The sequence below is a fragment of the Hydra viridissima genome, unplaced genomic scaffold (genome assembly GCF_058129835.1).
Source record: "Hydra viridissima isolate aposymbiotic clone 2 unplaced genomic scaffold, HvirCarnegie_v1 scaffold_10, whole genome shotgun sequence".
NCBI classification, from domain to species: Eukaryota; Metazoa; Cnidaria; class Hydrozoa; order Anthoathecata; family Hydridae; genus Hydra; species Hydra viridissima.
In genome coordinates this window covers 8,483,357-8,505,306 of record NW_028324309.1, presented here as the reverse complement: position 1 = coordinate 8,505,306, position 21,950 = coordinate 8,483,357, and the positions used below count along the sequence as shown (strand labels likewise).

General features: G+C 28.9%; 1 protein-coding gene, 2 long non-coding RNA genes and 1 pseudogene across 5 annotated transcripts; 1 reads left to right on the top strand and 3 right to left on the bottom strand.

Annotated features, from left to right (window-relative positions):
* Positions 1–169: 169 nt before the first annotated feature.
* LOC145181702 (calumenin-A-like) lies at positions 170–21,841 on the top strand. Its single transcript, XM_090099496.1, has 7 exons — positions 170–422; positions 9,635–9,834; positions 18,984–19,156; positions 20,812–20,872; positions 21,292–21,380; positions 21,468–21,557; positions 21,674–21,841. Exons 1-7 carry the CDS (start codon positions 238–240, stop codon positions 21,770–21,772), a joined length of 897 nt encoding a protein of 298 aa, XP_089955622.1. The 5' UTR covers positions 170–237; the 3' UTR covers positions 21,773–21,841.
* LOC149882998 (uncharacterized) lies at positions 1,881–3,466 on the bottom strand. Its single transcript, XR_016456435.1, has 2 exons — positions 2,052–3,466; positions 1,881–1,969 (listed from the first exon to the last, which is right to left on the bottom strand). It is a non-coding gene; the product is annotated as an uncharacterized LOC149882998 (long non-coding RNA).
* Positions 12,828–14,400, bottom strand: LOC149882997 (uncharacterized; annotated as a pseudogene). Its single transcript, XR_016444561.1, has 3 exons — positions 14,106–14,400; positions 13,706–13,789; positions 12,828–13,030 (listed from the first exon to the last, which is right to left on the bottom strand). The product of XR_016444561.1 is annotated as an uncharacterized LOC149882997 (transcript).
* Positions 16,595–18,199, bottom strand: LOC149882996 (uncharacterized). 2 transcript variants are annotated; one of them, XR_016456529.1, is made up of 4 exons: positions 17,693–18,199; positions 17,141–17,199; positions 16,915–16,983; positions 16,595–16,822 (listed from the first exon to the last, which is right to left on the bottom strand). It is a non-coding gene; the product is annotated as an uncharacterized LOC149882996 (long non-coding RNA). The 2 variants fall into 2 exon arrangements; XR_016456528.1 differs by having other exon boundaries at positions 16,596–16,822; positions 17,141–18,199.
* Positions 21,842–21,950: the final 109 nt, after the last annotated feature.

Sequence of the window (21,950 nt, the reverse complement as noted above, 5' to 3'; positions counted from 1 at the left end):
TAAACTTTTCCTTATCTTCTTTTGTTTGGTTATTCTTCCTTTGTACAAATTTCGTTCCAAACGTATGGGCAAAATTTTAATACCCTGAGAACGAGGTTGATCTTTGTATGCTCAGGAATAATGAAATTGAAGGTATTTTATCAGCTGGTCTTTAGAAGGTCTATAAACAATAAATACGAACACTTTGAGTCATTATTTTTTAAAGAAGTTTTATGGTCGAAAGTTTTAATTTTGACAATGGTAACAGTTTTAAGCTTCACATTGCAGCAAAAATTTATTTATCATAAATTTATCCTCTTTTCGTTTTTCTGTGTTGATGTAATTAAAGCATATGATAGGGAAAATGACCACCAGGCTTTTCTTGGAATATTTAAGGAAGATTATGATGATCTTTCTCAAGAGGAAGCAAAACGAAGGTTAAGGTAAACCACTTCATTTAAAAGTTTAATTTTTAGATTGATTTTAAAAAGAATTTTGTTTTAGTGAACTTGTGCTTAAAGTTGGAAAACTTTTTAACATTGTTGATAAAAAAAAATTCGTGAATTTCAATACGTAAATTTGTTCTTTTGAAATTCTGACCGGCTTCAAGAAATATTAGCTTTTACAAAAACTACAAAAAAAAAAAAAAAAAAAAAGATCTTCTACCACTATCTTCCCTCGCCATTTTTTTACCCAGCTCACTGTGGGCCAGCAAATTTTAGTTGTCTCTATAAAATTTTAAGTTTAATTTTCTTTGAAATATGAAAACTAATTGCTAGTTAATTTATGTTAAATCCCTTCGAGTTACGTTGACTCGATGCATTTGAAAATTGCAAAAAAAAAAAAAAAAAAAATTATAATTATATATAAATAATTTCCATAAGATGCCCAGATATCACACTAGCATCGACCCGATATCGGCGCGACGCACTATGCGTCGCGCTGATAGAAAAAAAGGAAATAGCCTTATAACTAGAGAACTGTTTAACATTTTAAAGTAATTTTTTTAACAAAGCATCAATTATGAGATATTGTTCGTTTATACATATATTTATAAGAAAAAGTCCGGTCTTTTTTAAAACCGGTTTCATTCCGGTTTTTTAGTTGGTTTATCCGGACTAATTCGATTTTTGATTAAAAAGATATAAAACCGATAGTTTTTGATATTTGAAACTCTAAGTCGGATATATCAGTTTATCTTTTTTAGGGGTTACAGGCATTTTTAGTCTCCAACTTATATTTTCATGTTAAATAAAAAAGGAAATAGCATAAGTATTTTATTATAAATAAAAGTAAAATAAATACTCCAGAGGTTCCATCCCCCTCAAATGCAGATTAAAGGTTCTGATGCTAAAATAGGTTTTTAACAATATGTGGCTATGAGAATAGCCGTTTTTTAAAAGTTGCTTATCAATTATAGCTGCATGGTTTAATGATGCTTCCTTGATTTCTTTTCTTAATACGAACCATTACTCTTTGACTTCCTAAAACTATTTAACAACAAACATTAAAGTTTTAAAAAGTTTTGTTATTGTAATAAATAGTATAGTTTAAGATAAACACTATTTATTATAGAAATTATCTATCAAATTCTAATTCTAACAATTATACATCCAAGAAAAAACTGTATTCACTGTAATAAATAGATACAATTGAAATATAATTAAAATTTTCATTCTAAACATGTCTCAGCAATCCTTATGTGGAGCAACATTTAATATTTACAACAAGCCTTTAAGAACTGCACCATGCATCACTAAGTAGAAATAGGACTTTAAACACATCTTTGAGGAAAACAAAAATATGTCAAAATTGAGTCAATTTGAGGCCAATTGATGCAATTTTTCCTCAAACATAAAAGTTTGGGATTCTTATGTTTCAACTTTTCTAACAATTAGTTGTTTGTTTTTTTTTTTTGAGCATAAAAAAAACATACTGTGTTGATTATGTGAAAAGATTTCAGAAATATTAGATTGGCTACCACCAGCACCTAAAATGTATCATTAATAAAATTAAACAATAACATTAAGTATTTAAATTTAAAGATACACATAGCTTTCTCCAATATTTACCTTAAGAACAGTTATCAGCTTAATCGTTTTGCAGTATAGCTTTATACCTCTTGCATTTTGTTCTTCTCACAGTATAGGTACATGTCAGATGTCATAAATAAATATTTAGCTGTATCCCTAGTATTTTCAGCAAAAGAAGTTAAACATGCATGACCTACTCGTGCAGTTTTGTTGGCTTTGTTCCTGCCTTCAATGGCACTCTCAGACAAAGAACCTACTGAATACTTAAAATATTTAATAAAAGAAACACCATGAACGACCATTCTATGCAAAGACTGTGACATTGGAATGGTTTTTAAAAACTGATCATCAGAAATGAGACCAAACAGACGTTCAGATTTCTGCTTGAAAATTTTCACTCTTGCGGTTGTACTATTCATATCAATGAGCAAGTCCCTAAATAGTTTGATCATAGTGGTATTCAAATTTAAAATTCTTCCAGTCACAGATGGATTATTAAAGAATTTTTATGCAACATTTCCAGTGTTGATGTAACACTTTCCTTCCTGACAAAAGATACCCTTGTTTTTAATTGTATTTTGAATAAGTGCTGAAATTTTTTTTGTTTTCAATAAATTCTTGGCTATTTTTTGCTGGAATTTTTCTTCCTTGTTTCACTGCTGGAAGTTTGCAAGCAATATTAAAAAAAAAACCCACTCCATGCTGCATAACCACAAATGAAGACTACAAATTCCAAATTTCAATATATTCTTGTCTACATTTTTATCTTTATTCCAAATGATTTCCAAATTTAACTCCTTAGGACTTGCTTGGCATACATGACAGCATTGAGATGCTATATTTTTATAAAGCATTTTTGATACTACAGCATTAAGTGTTTTACCATCATTCATTGTGGTATAAATAGTTGACAAACTTGAAATTATAACAAAAGTATTGTCATGAAGTGTAAACTTATTCTCTAAAGACAAAATTTTGTTTTGTAAATGTTCAAACTTCTCTTGAATAAAACTAGCAGTCTTTTTGAAAAAACAAAACATAAGATGATGGGTTGCATCTGGACTATTTGGATTACAATTTTTCCATAGTATCTTTTTTCTACTTCGACTCTCCAACAGTAAAAACACTTAAATATTCACAATATATTCATCCAAACCTCTCTTCATAGTTTCTGCATTCTGAAACTCAGATTGGTCACTCTGAACATCACCTCCGACTTTGCAAATAATATATATGTTATCACGTTCCTCCTGTGCTAAAACTTTAATAGAATTATCTTCATCCTCTAAAAGATACTCAAACTCTCTAGAAACTGAATGTTTGATCATATTGAAGAGACTAGATTTTACTTCAGTTTCTGAATATTTCACCTGCTCTGAAAATGTATGTGTTAAAAGTTGACGAAGAGTGAATTTTGATAATTTAAAAAAACCATCGCAAGGTAAAACTGAATCAAATAAAAACTTACCGTATGTTATTGAACTACGGAATTTTCATTTACCTCACAGAATTTAGTCGGTATTTGAAGAAAACTCACAGTAGTAAAAATGATTTTTAAGCATGAGGTCACAGAGGTCGCCTCAATTTTTTTCCATGGCAGTAAAGTCGATTCGCAGTAGCTATATTTTATTCAAAAAAAACGAGGCGACCTCTCTGACCACATGCTTAAATCAATCAATTTTTAAGAAATCAAAAAATCAGCAAAAAAATGCTATTGAAAAACCTTTTTTTTCCATTTCTTGTTTTACATTCAATTAAATACATTATTATTTTAATTTCACATGAAAATAATATAGAAATTTAACTCTTATCATATACTTTGAAAGGATTTTAACAAAAATGCGAGTTTTTTAAAACCTTAAAAAAACCCTTCAGATGTCAAAAGTTTAAAAAAACTAAAAATAATTTTTTTTTATAGGGAATTAAAAACTGAATGCAAAAAAAAAAACTTAAAAAGTTTAAATATGAAAAATCACTAAAAATTATGTACAAAATCCTATTTCCGCTAAGCGATGCATAGTGCGACGTCCGCATTTAAACGGTTACAGATACATTTTTGATCTATTTTTTGACGAGTGGCTGCTCATCGTTAGGACGTAAACAAAAGCGTAAAAATCACATTGGCAATTTACCTTATTATGATGATTAAGCTGATGAATAGCCAATCAGGAACTGCCCAGAAAAAATACATTTAAGTTATATAGTGGTTTTCATAAATTTAGACGCACTCATTTTTTTTTACATATATGTAAGAAAATGCTTAAAATAAAAATAATTCCATAAGATGCCCAGATATACAATTTTAAATTAGTAGAGGAAGTGAAACTATTATAGAGTACCTTCATTTTTTTTACAGGATGTTTATTACTCATTCTATACCAATTAACACAAAAAAGTTAATTGATAAGCTTGATTTTATTTTATTCATAAATTTAGACGCACAATCAAAAAAGTCTTATATCTTGTTAATTGATTGTTAATTAGTAGTTTTTTTCCCATATTTCTCATTAAAAGGCCTAAATTAATTGATTTTGTCAAAAAACCTTATATAAATATGAGTTACCTGGAATTAGTTAATCATTATTTAATAAATAATCAAAAGTTTAGTTAGTTTTGCACTAAAAAGACGTATCACTCAAGGTGAAAGATGACAAATTATTGCTCACATCAAAGAAGGAACCAAAAGTAATAGAGAAATCGCCAGGTTAATTGGAGTTTCTGAGAAATGCGTTCGGACAACGAAGCAAAACTTTCTTCACACTCGTGGTGCCAGCGAGAAAACGAGGCCAGGTAGACCCTTGTCAACCACCAGAAAGGACGATAGTGCCCTTTTTAGAGCTGTCAGAGCTAATCCAAGAATAAGTTACAAAGAATTGAACACAGAATTCAATACAACGCGAAATACATCTATTTCTAAAAGCACAGTCCGTCGAATACTTATCAAATACAAGATTGGAGTCTACTCTGCTTTGAAGAAACCGCTTTTGCATCCATATGATAAACAAAGGAGACTAAAATGGTGTCGTGAAAGAAGGTATTGGAGTGATGAGAGTAACTTTGAGCTTATCAATCGCAAATCTAACATAACAGTCAAAAGAATGGCTCACGAAAAGTATTACTCCAGGTACATTAGACCGACTGTACAAAGTGGAGAAGGCTCGATAGGAATCTGGTCATGCTTCAATTACAAAGGTGTTGGTATGTGCCAAACATACACCGGAAGAATCAACTCCAGAATATACGTAGATGTACTGGAAAACAACCTAACTCCATCATTTGACCTGCTTATGCTCAATTATAAACCATGGAAACTTCAACAAGATGGCGCTACTGCACATACTGCATACTATACAAAGGAGTGGTTCAACGACAATAATATCAAGACAATACCGTGGCCTCCTTACTCACCTGATTTGAACCCAATTGAAAACATTTGGGCTTGGATTTACCGTGAATTGGCAAAGGTTCAAATTTCCACACTTGGCCAGCTGAAGGACATCCTTAAGGAGACCTGGTAAAGGTCCCAGAAGCGATGTGCAAAAATCTTGTTGAGTCTATGCCTAGAAGAGTTCATAGTTGTATTAAAGCAAAAGGCGGATGCACAAAATATTGATTGGTTCATAAATTACGCCTCCTAATCTATCGTGCGTTTAAATTTATGAACAATTTTTTTTGTCTTATTTTTTTAATACCATGTAGTTGTACCTAATTATTACTTAGTATTTGTATTTTTTTTGTCAATTTTTTTAAAATTTTGTATTCTATATGTATTTATCTAATAAATAGAAAAAAAACTAAACCAAAATCTTTTTTCGTTATTGTTTTATCGTCAAAAAACTAAAAATTTCTATTCTCAAATATGAGTGCGTCTAAATTTATGAAAACCACTGTATATGACATGTATAAAATATATTCTATAGAAAGGTATACCAATAAAGGTATATTTGATATAGACTCAATCAAATAAGAAAATAACAACAATATCAATTATTACAATAAATAATTCTAACTATACAATACATTTAATATATACAATACATTTTATATTGTAGGTTTACAGGATTATTATTTACTTATATTTTTGTCATTTATGTATTACTTTTTTAAACTAGAGATATGACAAAAAAAGTTTATTATATAAACTTTAAGTAAAAATAAATGAAATTTAAATTAAAAAGCTATATTATATTATTTAAGCGATCACAAACTTTAAAAAGAATTCTGTGATATTAATTATTTCTTTAAAAGCACGCACACTTATATTTATTTTTAATTTAAAAGTTAGTAAAAATACATTCAAACATAATATCTAAAATTAGCAAACTTTTATATATATATATATACAGCTATTCACGAAAGTTTAAACGATTGCAGAATTTTTATCAAGTATGTTTGGTTTTTGTTTAATAAAAAAAAACTGTAAAATGATATCGACTTAATTTTTTTTGTTTGTTAAAGAAAAAGTAATTAGCTTTAAAATGAATATGAACATGTTATAAAAATTTTAATATTTAGTTTGAAAAAAACAATTACAAAAAATCATATAGGAAAAGTAAGAAGCACAAAAGTTTAAACGAATTGCAACATTCGAACAAAAAATGAAAAAAAAAGCAAAATTAATATTTAAAGTGTCCTCCTTTGTTTTTATAGCAAAGATAAACTCGTTTATGCATTGATTCAACTAATTTCATGCAAATCATGCGAGGTACCTTCAGCCAGTACTCATTCAAAAGTTGCTTTAAATGCTGAGATGATTGAATTTCATGGTATGTCAGTTGATTGTCGATCCAAGACCAAATATTTTCAATTGGGTTGAGATCTGGTGATCTAGGGCACCAGGGCATCACATTGAACTTTTTTTTCAAAAAGTATTCTTTGATTGAGTGAGCTGTGTGAGCTAAAGCCCCGTCTTGTTGAAAGATGAATTGCTTGCTTCTGCCATACAAGTGTCTGATTGATGGAACTAAACACGTTTCCAATGTGTTCTTGTAGGTGTATTGATTAATTCGGACTTCGTACAGCTCACAGAAGCCTATACCTTTGTGAGAAAAACATCCCCAGACGCCAACCGAACCTCCACCGCCTTGTCGACGATGTTCCAAAAACCTGTCTGAATATTTCTCAGTTGCAAATCTTTTGACATAGATTCTTCCCTTGCGGTTTACAACTTGAAAGTTAGCTTCATCACTCCAAATAACTTTTGCCCACTGTTCTACAGACCAGTCCAGCCTTTCTTTGGACCACAATTGAAAGAATAGGTTTTCTAGCAGCTATGTACGTTCCAATACCTTTGTCCAACAGTGTTCGTCTCACGAGCTCTTTGCTAACTTTTGCATTATTTTTTGAGTCGTTGAAGATTTGTGCTAGCTTTTTGTAGTTGAGTCTGGGGTTTTCTCTGCTCATTCTGAATATACCATTTTTGTCACGGTTGCTGAGTTTGGATGGTCTCCCAGTACGCGGCATGTCGGAGACGTCCTTGGTAAGTTCCCAGGTTTTGATGGTTTTTCTAACGCAATATTCAGAAACGTGAAGTATTTTGCCTATTTGAACGTTTGTGTGATTTTTTGTCCTCGCCATACCAATAACTTGCCATTAGATGTCACTAGAAACTGATTTTCGACCCATTTGCACGCAATTTCAATTAATTTGAAATTTACAATATTTCAAGTTGATTTTTAATGAATTAAAAGCTGCCTGATGATGTTGTGATGAGTTTTTTAATTGTAAAACTACTCATTTTAACTTTATTTAAAAATAAAAAAAAATTTCGCATCAATTAAATAGCAAATAATAGATCCTAAATAAAATCGTTTAAACTTTTGTGACACCTCTTAATTTGTATCACCTACCTTTTAATGAAATTTCTGAGTAAGCAGTGTTGAGTTGAAACCTACTTTTTTTATTCTATTAACAAATAACCTATATACCAAAATGGAAAAAAAATTATTTTGATATCTATTTCCGTTAGATTTTTATTCAAGAAAAACCGAAGATTAGATCTGAAAATTCTGCAATCGTTTAAACTTTCGTGAATAGCTATATATAAAATTGTGCTATTTTTAGATAGTTCGTATTATACATTTTTTGCTTCATTTGTTGTAGCTTTTGCACGCATTTGCATCTTTAGAAGAATAATCAAAAATAAAACGCCTCAAACATAAAAAATTGGAATTTAATCGAAGCTTTATAACTATTGCTAAAAAAATCTTCTACATTTATCCCAGGAAACTCTTTCTTGGTCTCCTCTCGCCTTTTACGACCTCCACCTCTATCAGATGAAACACGCAGTCATGTTTTTATTGCTGACTCAATGTCAGCGTTTTTGGGTTCCTTTATAATGGGATTTGCACGCACAGAATCTGTATAATATATAAATATACTGTAAACCCTTTGTGTTTGCAAAGCAATTGAAATATATCAATACTAATTACATTTCAAAAAATACTTAAAAGACTAATAACCTGTCACAAATCAGCATATGAAATTGTATATGCCACTGCATTACAACTTATAGTGAGGAAATTTCTCGCTTTAAATCATCCTAAAACTTTTTATATCAATACTGCTTAAAGCACACACTGCAGCCAAAAGACCATTAATAAATTCCAAAAAATTTAACCCTTAAATTAACAAATGTTGTGATAGTGGAAACTTCAGGACTCATTACCCTGTTGTTACCATTGTATTTTTACAATAGCATTTATAAAGCTGTGATGTAATGGTTTGTATATCTGAAAAGATCACAAGTCAGTGGTGCGAGCACTCTAAGATAAGTTTTAATTACCTTTTCCCATATTCTTTACTTCTTTTACAGTTTTCTTTAACCTTAAAATAATTACATACTTTTTTATACACTCAAATAACAATTTATGGACATGACATAATTCAATGAGAAACATTACCCATCGGATTTATGTCTGAAGAAGCTCACAAGGCAAGAAATAAAGACTTTAAGAATATTGCTAAATTTTTCGCCGAAAGAAGAACAACAAATACTGATCTGATCAAAAGAGTCCATGTTTCCAGTGCCCTTTTTATTTCATCACTGCGTAAATGAACATAATGCCGAGCAAATCATAAAAAATTTCCTTTAAATGTTTTGCAATGACTCTGATCTGATCAAAAGAGTCCATGTTTCCAGTGCCCTTTTTATTTCATCACTGCGTAAATGAACATAATGCCGAGCAAATCATAAAACATTTCCTTTAAATGTTTTGCAATGACTCCGGCAGTCACCTCCACACAACAACGTTGTTTTATGAATTGTTATTGTAATTTTCAATAGTCAGTGCTTTTTTGTCTTATTTTTTGTTTTTTTATTATTACGAAAACAATAATTACCTAAATTTCTAGTTGTTATTAGCCGGTGGACTAAAAAACATGAAAAATGCTATTTAAAACCTATTTACCTAAGCTTTATAGGTTTTCATAGCAACCAGAAATCAAAACAAATGTCACCATTAGAACTGCAATCTACAAATTAGTGTATAGAGCAAAAATTGTTTTTAAATCTTTAATATAAGTTATTAATTTTATTTAGTAAAAGTAAATTCTGTGCAGCTTAAAATGCGTTAAACTTACACATTTTGTAATAATAACTTGTGTAAAATATTTTGTCGTAGGCTTCTATTACCACATATAGATCTTAACAAGGACCAATACATCACTAATGCAGAACTAGAGATTTGGGTTCGTGATAAATACGAGTCTCTTCTAGATATTCCATTAAACGACGCAGTGTTTCATGAAGTTGACCTTAATTTTAATCATAAAATTGACTGGGACGAATATCAGTGGGGAAAAAATCGTATCAACAATAATGGTAGTATAGATTGGTAGTATTTAAGAATATACTATTGGTGTATAAAGAGTATAATTTTTCATATATATATATATATATATATATATATATATGTTTCGTAATAGTATAACAAAAAAAATGTCTAGTAATATATATACACTACCGACAAAAAGTTTGAGGCAAGCTCGGAATTTTTAGAAACAAGTGAATAAACAAACTTTTTGAAGTCTAATTTACAATTTAGTTAATATATTTACAAAAACTAAATATTATCATATATTTTTGATCAATAGTTTCTAATTTTAACTAGCGTTTTAATTATATTTTTGATTTGTCAAAGTAACCACCTTTATTCTGTATTACAACTGTACAGATACTTGGCATACGATAAATCGATTTAGACAGTTTTTCAGGGTGTATTGCGTCCCATTTTACTTGCAATATGTGCCAAAGGTCTTTCACAGAAGATGGCTGTTCTTCTCGCACATTCCTATTAAGTTCTTCCCACAACAACTCGATCGGATTAAGATCTAGTGATTGTGGTGGCCATTCCATTATTTTTAATATTTCCTGGCTTTGAAGATGTGCTAAATAAGTTTTGCAGATTTTGCTAGTATGTTTTGGGTCATTATCGTGCATAAAAACATACTAATCGGAAAATAACCTTTCACCAGAAGACAGCATTTGATGTTCTAAAATGTCTTTGTACACCTCTTTTGTCATAATTCTTTCAATTTTGTGTTGGTTTCTAATATTCCTCCCACCAAAACATCCCCAAACAACCACAGATCCACCCCCATGTTTCACAGTGAGTATTAAACATTCTTCCGAATACCTTTCCCCTGCAAATCTTCGCACGAAAACACGACGTTTTGAACCAAAAACTTCAAACTTGAATTCATCTGTCCAAAGGACGTTTTTCCATTCTTCAATTGACCAATGTTAATGATTTTTAGCACAATTTAGCCTTTTTGTCTTATTAATTGGTCTTAATAATGGTTTACGAGCAGCTACACGCCCATGCAAGACAAATTTCTTCAATCGATTCTTCACAGTGGAAGTGCTAATTTTAAGGTCATTAAATTAATTGTACACAGACCTAATTTTTTCGGCGGTGTACCTTCTATTTGATAAACAAATCTTTTTTATTTCTCTACCTTGTAATTTATTAGCTTTTTTAGGCCTTCCAGTACGTTTTCTAATTGCATTCTTACCAGTTTCTTTGTGTCGTTGTAATGTCCTTTGGACGCAAAACCTTGAAATTTTCATTTATTTTGAAATTTCGACTTGTGAATAACCTTCTTCATGATAAACTTGAATTCTTTCTCTTTCAGCAATGTTTAATTCGTTTACCCATTTTTTCACTTTTTTTACAATTTTTGCCAAATTATAAATATCAAAATTCTGTGCTAGTTATTTTTCTTTTTACTACAAAAAAGTATACCACACACAAAGTTTATTAATTGTCACCCTAATAAAGGTATTAATAACACTATTTCTTAACAGTGGGCTATTTACTGAATAACTAATTATTTTGACAAATCAAAACTGGTACGAGTACAACTAGAAAACGCAAGTTAAAATTGGAAATTATTGATCGAAAATGTGTAATATTTAGTTTTGGTAAACATATTAATTAAATTATAAATTAGACTTGAAAATGTTTGTTTATTCGCCTTTTTCTAAAAATTCCTAGCCTGCCTCAAACTTTTTGTCGGTAGTGTATATATATATATATATATATATATATATATATATATATATATATATATATATATATATATATATATATATATATATATATATATATATATATATATATATATATATATATATATAGTAGTGATACAGAAATAGCACATATAACGTTTTCTTCATAAGAGTTAAAGTAATTTCTTTCTTTATTAGGGAAATAAAAAAAATCAAATGTAATCGGAGGTTGTTCATCAGTAAAAAATCACTTTTAACTGAAGTATAAATATAATTATTGAAAAATTCATGTTTACAAAAGTTCACAATGAAAAGTTGTGATCAAAGAATGGCACACCAAACAAAAATTAGTGCTGTATAAAAGTCTACATCAAAATATTAAAACTAACATTAATAGAGAATAAGGGCAACCCAAATGTAATTTTGGGTTGCCCTTATTCTTTATTACTTCAGCACATCTTGATGGCATATTGTAAAACAACTTTTGACAAAGTTTGACATAAGAGGCATTCCGGACTTTAATAACTTCCCCCGAAACACATTAAAATTAGGTTTGTTTATCTCGTAAAGCCACTCCAATATAATTTCAAAAGTTCAACCAGATTTAGATCAGGACATTGGGGCAGCCATTCTAGAAGATTAATTTTGTTTTCCTCAAGCCAAAATTTTATAGATCTTGCAGTATGTCTGCATTTCAATATAAGTAACAGGTAGGTCATGATACAGCTCCATTACGCTTTGTAATACATCTTTTTATTCGTGTTAATCAAAATTTTCATCAATTTAGACCAGCGGACCACTTCCCAGATAGCACATAGACGTTGGCCCAACGTTGGATCAACGTCGAAAAATTCGTTGGCCGATGGTCGGCAACCGACATCGAGCCAACGTGGATTTGATAGTCGGCGCGACGTCGCAACCAACCGTTGGGTTAACGTTGGCCCAACGTCGGATATCGACGTTGGGCGAGCGTCGCATTCTGACGTTGGTCCAACGTATAATTCAAATAATATTAGTTTTACTTGTTTGCAAAAACTTTGATTTTGATTCAAAAGGTGTGCTTATCTTTTCAATCAAAAACAAAGTTTTTGCAATCAAATTAAAACCATTAATTTGACTAAAGTGTAACTTTTTTCAACTAAAGGGTAAATGTTTTTTTAGTTAAAGCGTAACTTCTTCTTTGTAATGTTGAATAAAATGTAATGTCCAAATAAGTTTGAATAAAATTTGACGCTGATGAACGAAAATAAAACATTGATTAATGAACCAACTTAAATTAAACAATTACTAAGAGAAAATCAATATTTGTTGTAATAAACATTTTAATTATGTTAAAATATTTGTACACATGTTCAAACAAAATAACGTTCTTCTCGACTGCTAAGCATCCTTACGAATCTTGCATCTTTACTTCACTTGAGACTACAACAAAGTTCGAATGTTCCTCGTTATACAATTTGATAGAAATCTTTCGTTTTATGAGCTTTAGGCATTGCCATAGCTACTGCTAAAATTATAGGTGTTCATATATTTTTGTGTTTATATATATTATTAGCAAACACTTATCAGTTTCAACTTTTTTACACAAAGTTTCGTCAATAAAGACTTTTCAGAAATCTGGAGGGAGAGGGGAGGACTAATCGCTAATTGGATTTTTGAAAAGTCTTTAAAAGTGATTTCTAATAATTTATTATTGCTTTGTTTTTGTAAGAATAGAGGGGGTGTAACCTCTTCAAATTATCAAAATATCTTTTTTTTTTTTTTCGTTTAAATTTTGATTTCCCCCCCTTAACTTTTGTTTTAGTCCCCCCCCCACACAACTTTTATGATCTTCCTATGCCACTGCATATATGTATGTATGTATGTATGTATGTATGTATGTATGTATGTATGTATGTATGTATGTATGTATGTATGTATGTATGTATGTATGTATGTATGTATGAATATATATATATATATATATATATATATATATATATATATATATATATATATATATATATATATATATATATATATATATATACATATACATATATATATACACACACATACACACATCAAATACAAAATCTATATTTAAATAATAAAATAGTTAATAACAAACATATGTAAGATATAAGCACTATATACAAATAAAATTTCCGTAAATAAAAACAAAATATTTTTGATGTATTACCTGCATAAACATGGCGACAAAATATTTTTTTAAAAATAATTAGTACATTTGTTGATATTTCACTTTCATTTTTTAATGCCACATCTAAACAAATAATTATTGAAAAATAGTATCAGTATTTTACTGCAAAAACTAGAAGTAAAATGCTTCAAAATTCTCTTATACAAATAATATATGAATTCCAATCACCAAAAAATGCTGCAAATGCATATAAAATACATTACCGTATCCCTCTTTAACAGCTGTTAAAGAGGGATATGGTAACAAATGACAAATTACAAAACAAATGCTTCACTAGACAAAACTGAAAAAAAAAATTTTAACAAAAGTTTCATTCAGTAAATAATGAAACAAAGAAATTTTAAATTAACACAACACTCAGCTAAAGATGCGATAATACCTTTTTCATCAGGATTGCTATCCAGATCACTTTAATTTTTTGAGTCTGATGTGAAATAGCGTTCATCCTGATCATCGTCATAGTGATTATTAAGAATTTGAAAAGGAAAATTATCTTCATCATTGTCAATATCAATCTCATATGAATTGTCATCATAACAAACATTTTCACAATCATTAGAAATACTGCAGGTAGAAACATTACTTTTCTGATAACTTTCACCATAAATTTCTTATATATCTTATCAACTTGCTCTCTCACTCTTCTTCTGTTTGTTGCATATGAAGCAGCCATCTAAACTATTAGTATCAGTTAAATTATATTGTATAATATTAGTAGCCTAATATTATAAACTATTATTAATACAAAAAAACAAAATTTTAAAAAAAATTTAACTTGACTACTTTAAAAATAAGAAGAGCAAGAGGTGATTTAATTCAATTTTATTTTATAAAATAAGTAAAAATATGGATAAAGTTAAATGGAATCACCCTCCTAAAATAATTAAATATGCAATAAAAAGAGGTCATACTCAGAAAATGCAAAAGCAGTTCACACATTCTACCACAAGATTTAATGTCTTCACAAACCTAACAGTTAACAATTGTAATAATTAAACAGGAGAGATAATCAACTCTGATAATGTGAATGTCTTCAAAAACAAGTTTGATCGTTTCAAAAACAAACAAAAGAAAATAAAAATATAAAAAAATAATGAAAAAATGAAAAATAAAATGAACACTTTTCCAAAGCTGTCAAAGTTTAACATCTACAGATGTTAGACTCACCACATTGTATGTGTAGAGCAAAAAATTTATTATTATTACTATTATTACATTCTAGCATTTTATATCTTTTACAAATTTTACATCCTATCATAAATATATAAACAGTAAATTACTTAAAGTTTTTTTAGAACATTAAGAAATTTACTATCAATATTGATTAGTCCAAATATTGATTCATCAATTCAATTTTTATTAAGAAACATATATCTTTTGAATAAAATACAAATATAAGAGCATAAAATGTAGTCTTAATGCATGATATGATAGCCTAATAGAAGCTTTATAGCACAATTTTGTAGATTCTCCTGCAATCAGTGCTGCTCTGAGGAGAATTTGGTGAAGCAGCACAAACTAGCTTCAGGCCATGATAATAAACAGGGTACTCAAGTTCTTGATACAAAATTAAAAAATTCTACTATCTCTAATGTAATATAGAAAAAGTTTATTTACAAATTATGTAGCTACATAATTAGTAAACTACTAGTTTAAAGTTAAATAAACACAAAAATGGAAATAAAGTACCTGTATCTCTCTAACAAACTGGATTCTAACAAAGGGGATTTCTTTTCACAACCACTTCTTCGTGTGATTCAATCTTTTTTGATTCTTTTAATACCACTTCTTCTCGTGGTTCAACCTTTCTGAGTTCTTTAACGACTACATTTTCTCATGATTCAACCTTTCCGAGTTCTATAACGACCACTTCTTCTCGTGATTCAATCTCTTTGTTTTAGAATAATTTCTTTACAACTTCTTTGCATAACCAACAGCTAACTAAAAACGGGATTTTTTTAAGAATGGCGAAAAACTTATTTAACACTAAAACCTGTAACACACTGAACGAATTCAAAAAAGCAAAAATTCAGTCGTATTCTGACGTTGGCCCGACTTTGGTTCGACGTTATCATTTAAGTGATAAAATAAAGCAACGCTTCCGACGTTGTGCCAACGTTGGCCCAATGTATGTGTGCTAGCTGGGTGGGTTCCATACCAGGACATAGCTCCCTAAACCTTAATGTAACCCCCCACCATGCTTCACCGTTTTTAGAGTATACAATGGGTTGTTTTCTTGCTTCATAGAATGTCTAAGATATACTTTCCAATCAGGCTGGAACCCAGTTAGCACACATACGTTGGGCCAACGTCGAAAAATTGGTTGGACGATGGTCGGTAACCGACGTTGGCTTAACGTCGATTTGGTAGTCGGCGCGACGTCCAAACCAACCGTTGGGCTAACGTTGGCCCAACATCTGATTTCGACGTTGGGCGAGCGTCGCATTCTGACGTTGGCCCAACGTAATACTTATTATATTAACGTATATTTAATATTTCGTTAAATATTACTATTAATAGCTTTAATTTGTTTGCAAAATCATTGCTTTTGATTCAAAAGATGTGCATACCTTCTGAATCAATAGTAAAGTTTTTGCAAACAAATTAAAACTAATTCTTTAATTAGTAAACTATTTCTTTAACTAAGGTGGAACTATTTCTTTAGAGAAAACGCAGCTATTTCTTTAAATAAAGTGCGACTATTAATTTAAATATAGCGCAACTATTTCTTTGTAATGTTTATCAAAAGGTCCAAACAAGTTAAAATAAAATTTGACGCTAAGAAACAAAATTAAAAATTGATGCTGATTAATGAACCAACTTTAATTTAACAATTACACAGAGAAAATCAAAATTTTTTATAATAATCATTATAATTAAGTTAAAATAATCGTACAAATTTTACACATATCTAAACATAATAATGTTTTTCTAACTGCTTGGCATCCTAACGAATCTTGCATCTTTACTTCGCTTGAGAGCAACTACAACGTTCGAATGCTCCTCGTTATACAATTTGATAGTCTTTGATAATCTTTAATTTGATAATCTTTGATTTTGTATCTTTCATTTGATGAGCTTTAGGCATTGCCATAACTAGTGTTAAAATTATAAGTATTATGTTATATATATTTGTGTGAGTGTAAAATGCACATAAATAAAAACATAATAATTTTTTTATATATTACCTGCACAAAAATGGTGAAGAAACAATAGGTTCATTTGTTGATATTGCATTCATTTTTTCAAGTCATGGTCTATACAGAAAATTTTCAAATAATATTATCAGTATTTCACTGCAATAATTAGAGACAACAAGCTTCAAAACTTTACTATTAAAATACTAAAAGAATTCCAATTACCATTAAAATGCTACAAATATATATAATTAATACACTTCCAAATAATTGTTACCTTCTCCCTCTTTAACAGCTGCCAAATGATTTAAAAAATAAAAGCCCCTTTGAACATAACTGAAAAAAAGAACAATTTAAAAAAAGCTTCATTCAGTAAATAATTATAAATGTCAATAAATAATAATGAAACAATAAATAATAAAAACATAAAATACAAAAACTATACAGAAACAAGAAGTTATATAATATATTATAACTTTAGGACATTTTAACAACATACAATTACAATGCAGATAAGAATTATAATACAGGAATGAGGTAGACATATATTTACTACCAATATCTTATCTTCGTAAAACACATGCATTTACTAACATCTTTGTAAAAAAAAACCATCTACTAAAAATATGTTATCTTTGTTAAACACATGGATTTACTAATAAACAAATATTTAACATTAATGCTGATCAAAGAAGTATCTTTAACTTTGTAACACAGAGAAAAATCAAAATATGTTGTAACAATAATTATAATTATATTAAAATATTTGTACAAACTATACACATATTCAAACATAATAATGTTCTTTCTAACTGCTTAGCATTCTTACAAATCTTGCATATTGATTTCGTTTGAGAGCAACTTTAACGTTTGAATGCACCTCATTATACAACTTTATATAAACATTTGAACTTGCATCTTTCATTTGATGAGCTTTAGACATAACTACTGTTAAAATTATATGTAATAGGTTATATATTTTTGTGTTTGTAGATAACAGTAACATAATTTACATATTTTTATATTCAATAAATAATCTATATCAAAATAAAAATCTATGTTTGAAGTAAAAAAATAGTTAATGCCAAACACATGCAAAAAACATTCATTAGCTGATTTCGTTTTAAAACGAGATACTGTTCTTCAATTTTGGTTTTTATTTCATTAGAAGTTAAAAAAGTCTTTTTTAGACATCCTAACAATTTGGCAATCCATATTGGTTGAAAGTTTTCTTGGCGATTCCAACTTGTAAATCATAAGAAATCCCCTTATAACTAAATACGTAGAAACACACTGTAAAATGTAATTATCCCTTTAACAGTCCGGTATTTTTTTAAATAACGATCGCTGTAAGTCCCGCGTTTATTTTTGAAATGGTCTCTTAATGCCCCGTGTTTTTTCAAATTCTCCATTTTTTAACTATTAAATTGAAAAATGTTTTTACTATTTTCGATTTAAACAATACAACATGTTAATATTTATGTTTAAGTTCAGTAATTATGCAGTAATAAGTTTTGTGACGATTAGACTTATAATTACAGATGAATAAAAAGAAAATATGAGGAGATGCATTAAACCGTAATATTACGGCATGAACATTTGAGAACCACTTTAAGTTTGCGTAATATTACGGCATGGACTGTTAAATGGTTAAAAGAAAGTATTATGGGTGTGCTATTTCTAAGATCACCAATCTATATGTGTGTATATGTATATATATATATATATATATATATATATATATATATATATATATATATATATATATATATATATATATATATATATATATATATATATATGCATACATACATATATATATGCATACATACATATATACATACATACATACATACATACATACATACATACATACATACATACATACATACATACATACATACATACATACATACATACATACATACATACATACATACATACATACATACATACATACATACATACATACATACATACATACATACATACATACATACATACATACATACATACATACATACATACATACATACATACATACATACATACATACATACATACATACATATATATATGTAAATATATATATATATATATATATATATTCATTAATCCAGCAAATGATTCGCTTACTGCTATTATGAAGGAGCATTTGTCAGAATATATAGCTCGTGACATGTTGCGATGGAAGCATGCGGACTTAGATAAAGATGAACAGTTGAACGAAGAAGAATATGCCATGTTTCTATCTCCAAAAAAATACGCTCATATGATTTATATAGTTGCAAAGGTAATTTTTTTTACTTTGTTGCTATTTATGTTGCTATGATAGCGAAAATTAAATTTATCAGGTAATAAGTTTTATATATTAAAAAGATTTAACTGTATATACATATTAAGTATATATAACATATTTAGTATATAGGGTAAGGTTGCCGATATTGTACCCCCTAAGGCCAAATTAAAAAATGTAGGCAACCTACTGAGTAGAAAACATGGATTTTCAATTGTATTTCATAATTTAAGGATTGTTTGTTGTAAAGACGTTAAAAAAACTCAAAATTTAAAAAGCGCTAAGTCTCGAAGAATCAAATTAAACAAATAACGCTAAGAGTACAATTAAGGAAACTAGATCCTTAATTGTACCATTTTAATTCAATATTGTACCACTTTCTTGATTTCAAATACTTTACAACTTCGCAAATATTTTATGATTTTAGATTTAAGGGATTAAAAGAACTGATTAAAACGAATGGTTTTTTGAAATCAGCAATTAGAAATATTCTGATATAACATAACATAACACCTAACTGCCCAAAATATAATGAAATGAAGTTTTTTATTTAATAAACTCTATGCAACTTGAATTTTTTTTTCTTCTGGAAAATGCCGAAAACAGGTATCACCAAATATGGTACAACTTTTATTTAAATAGTATGTTTACCAATGGGTTAGCTAGGATTAGAATAGAGGAGTAAGGCAGGTATCAAAGATAATTATACTAAATAATGTAAAACAATATATACTATATCTCTTTTAAAAACAATTATACTAAATAATGTTAAATAAAATACATAAAAACTTTATTTTTGGCAAAAGTCGAAGATATATTGTTTTTTTTTTTGATTAACACCTGCACAGTCAACATGACACCAGCCTTTACAAGCAAGACATTTTATCATATTCTTTTCTATATTTTCTTCACCAAGGTAACAAAACAAGCTTTCACTATGAAGAGATGTATTTGCATGCTTGAACCTTTTTGATCTATCTTTTTAGTTGATATTGGTAAAACTGAACTAGAGAGTGCATCTTTGTAAGGACTACTTGTCAATACAAGAGTAATACTGGAATTTTCCTTTTTTTGTTTAAGTGGTGAAGTTCGTATTTGAAGTATGGATATTTCTTTAATTGGAATTTCAAAAGGAGTTTGTTAAACTTTACAGGCATTTTTTAGTAGTCAGAATGGAAGCGTCGGTACAATTTACGATCTGCCTTGAGGTACAATTTACGCAACTTATCTGACATTCAGTTAATTAAAAAGTTTATTAACTAATAGTAAGGTATTTTAAATTCTAGGTAGTTATTTCAAATTTAGATAAATTATGCTTCAACATAAATACACTGAACAAATCATATCTTCTACTTTCTTTAGTAAAATATGCCTAGCCATAAATCCCTAAAATAAGAAATCTCCAATAACAAACCAACAAGAAGTTACACTGGCCTTAATGCAGTTGGATGACAAAAAAAAAACTGTTGACTCCTTAATTTCATTCAGCAGAGATAAAAAAATAAATTAAAAAAATTCTTATGGGTTGTAAAAATAACGAGTTACGTTAAAATATAGGCATCGGTACAATATTAGCAACCTTACCTTATAACATATTTAGAGAATTTAGGAGAGAAAAATTATTAACAAGTAATTTCATCTATTTCTCGCAGGAAGAAATAAATGAATATGATGTAGATAAAGATGGTAAACTTTCTCTCGAAGAATACATCGGTGAGTTTTAACAGATTTTCCAGGTTGTACTTTTTTATCAACTTCTCATAAATTTATTTCTATGTAAAATATCATGCATTTGACCATCCCGCTGTGTAAATTAAGTAATGATAAGTGTATACTTATAAAGAAAATATATGCATACTTTAAGTGCAACCTCATATCTATACTAGATATAAATTCGTATATTTATGTATATGCAATTAGAATAACTTCCGAGAAGACTGGGAGTAATGTGGTGAAAAGTGTCAACAGCTTCACTAAAAAGTTCAACAGCTCATTAATTATATCAACTCATTATTAACTAAATCAATTAAATCAACTCATTGATTATATCAACTCACAGGGATTAACCTTAAAAGTGACGTAGTTAGTTTAATAAGGAATTAAAAATAATTATGTTTTTGTTTTGATATCAGCTTCTATTCATATGCCAAGTATGAGAGCTTATTATGAAAAAAAATTTCGTGAGCAGTATGATCGAAATAATGATGGAAAGCTGGACCAAGTAAGTCTTCTTTGAAGTTGAGAAATTTTAAATGAGTGAGGTACTTGTAAACGTATGATTGAATAATAGTAACTTTTTACTATTCAGGATGAAGTCAAGGAATGGATGACTCCTGAAATATACGATAAAGCTAAGTTAGAAGCAAAGCATTTAACGGATCTTGCTGATGATAACAAGGTTTTTTATTTCTAGATTTTTCATTTAAATGTAAATGTTTCGGTTTTTCTTTTAGAATCTGCATTTAAAATTTCTCAAATGAGCGCATGCCAATTCGTTATTTTTTTCTTCTTCAGGACGGCAAACTGTCTTTTCAAGAAATACTCAATCACCATTTTGTTTTTGTCGGTAGCAAAGCAACAAAAATGGGGCAACTTTTACACGAAGAATTTTAATTTTACTCTTCATATTTCTTTTTCAAAATGGATGTTTAAAATTTTTAAAAATGATCTAAGTCGTTGGACTGTTGGTCTTGCCTATCTTCTAATTTAACCATAAACTACATTATATAGAAACTATTAAGCCCTAAATTGAACTTTAAATTTCCAGCCATGATTCAAATTTGAAGTTTAG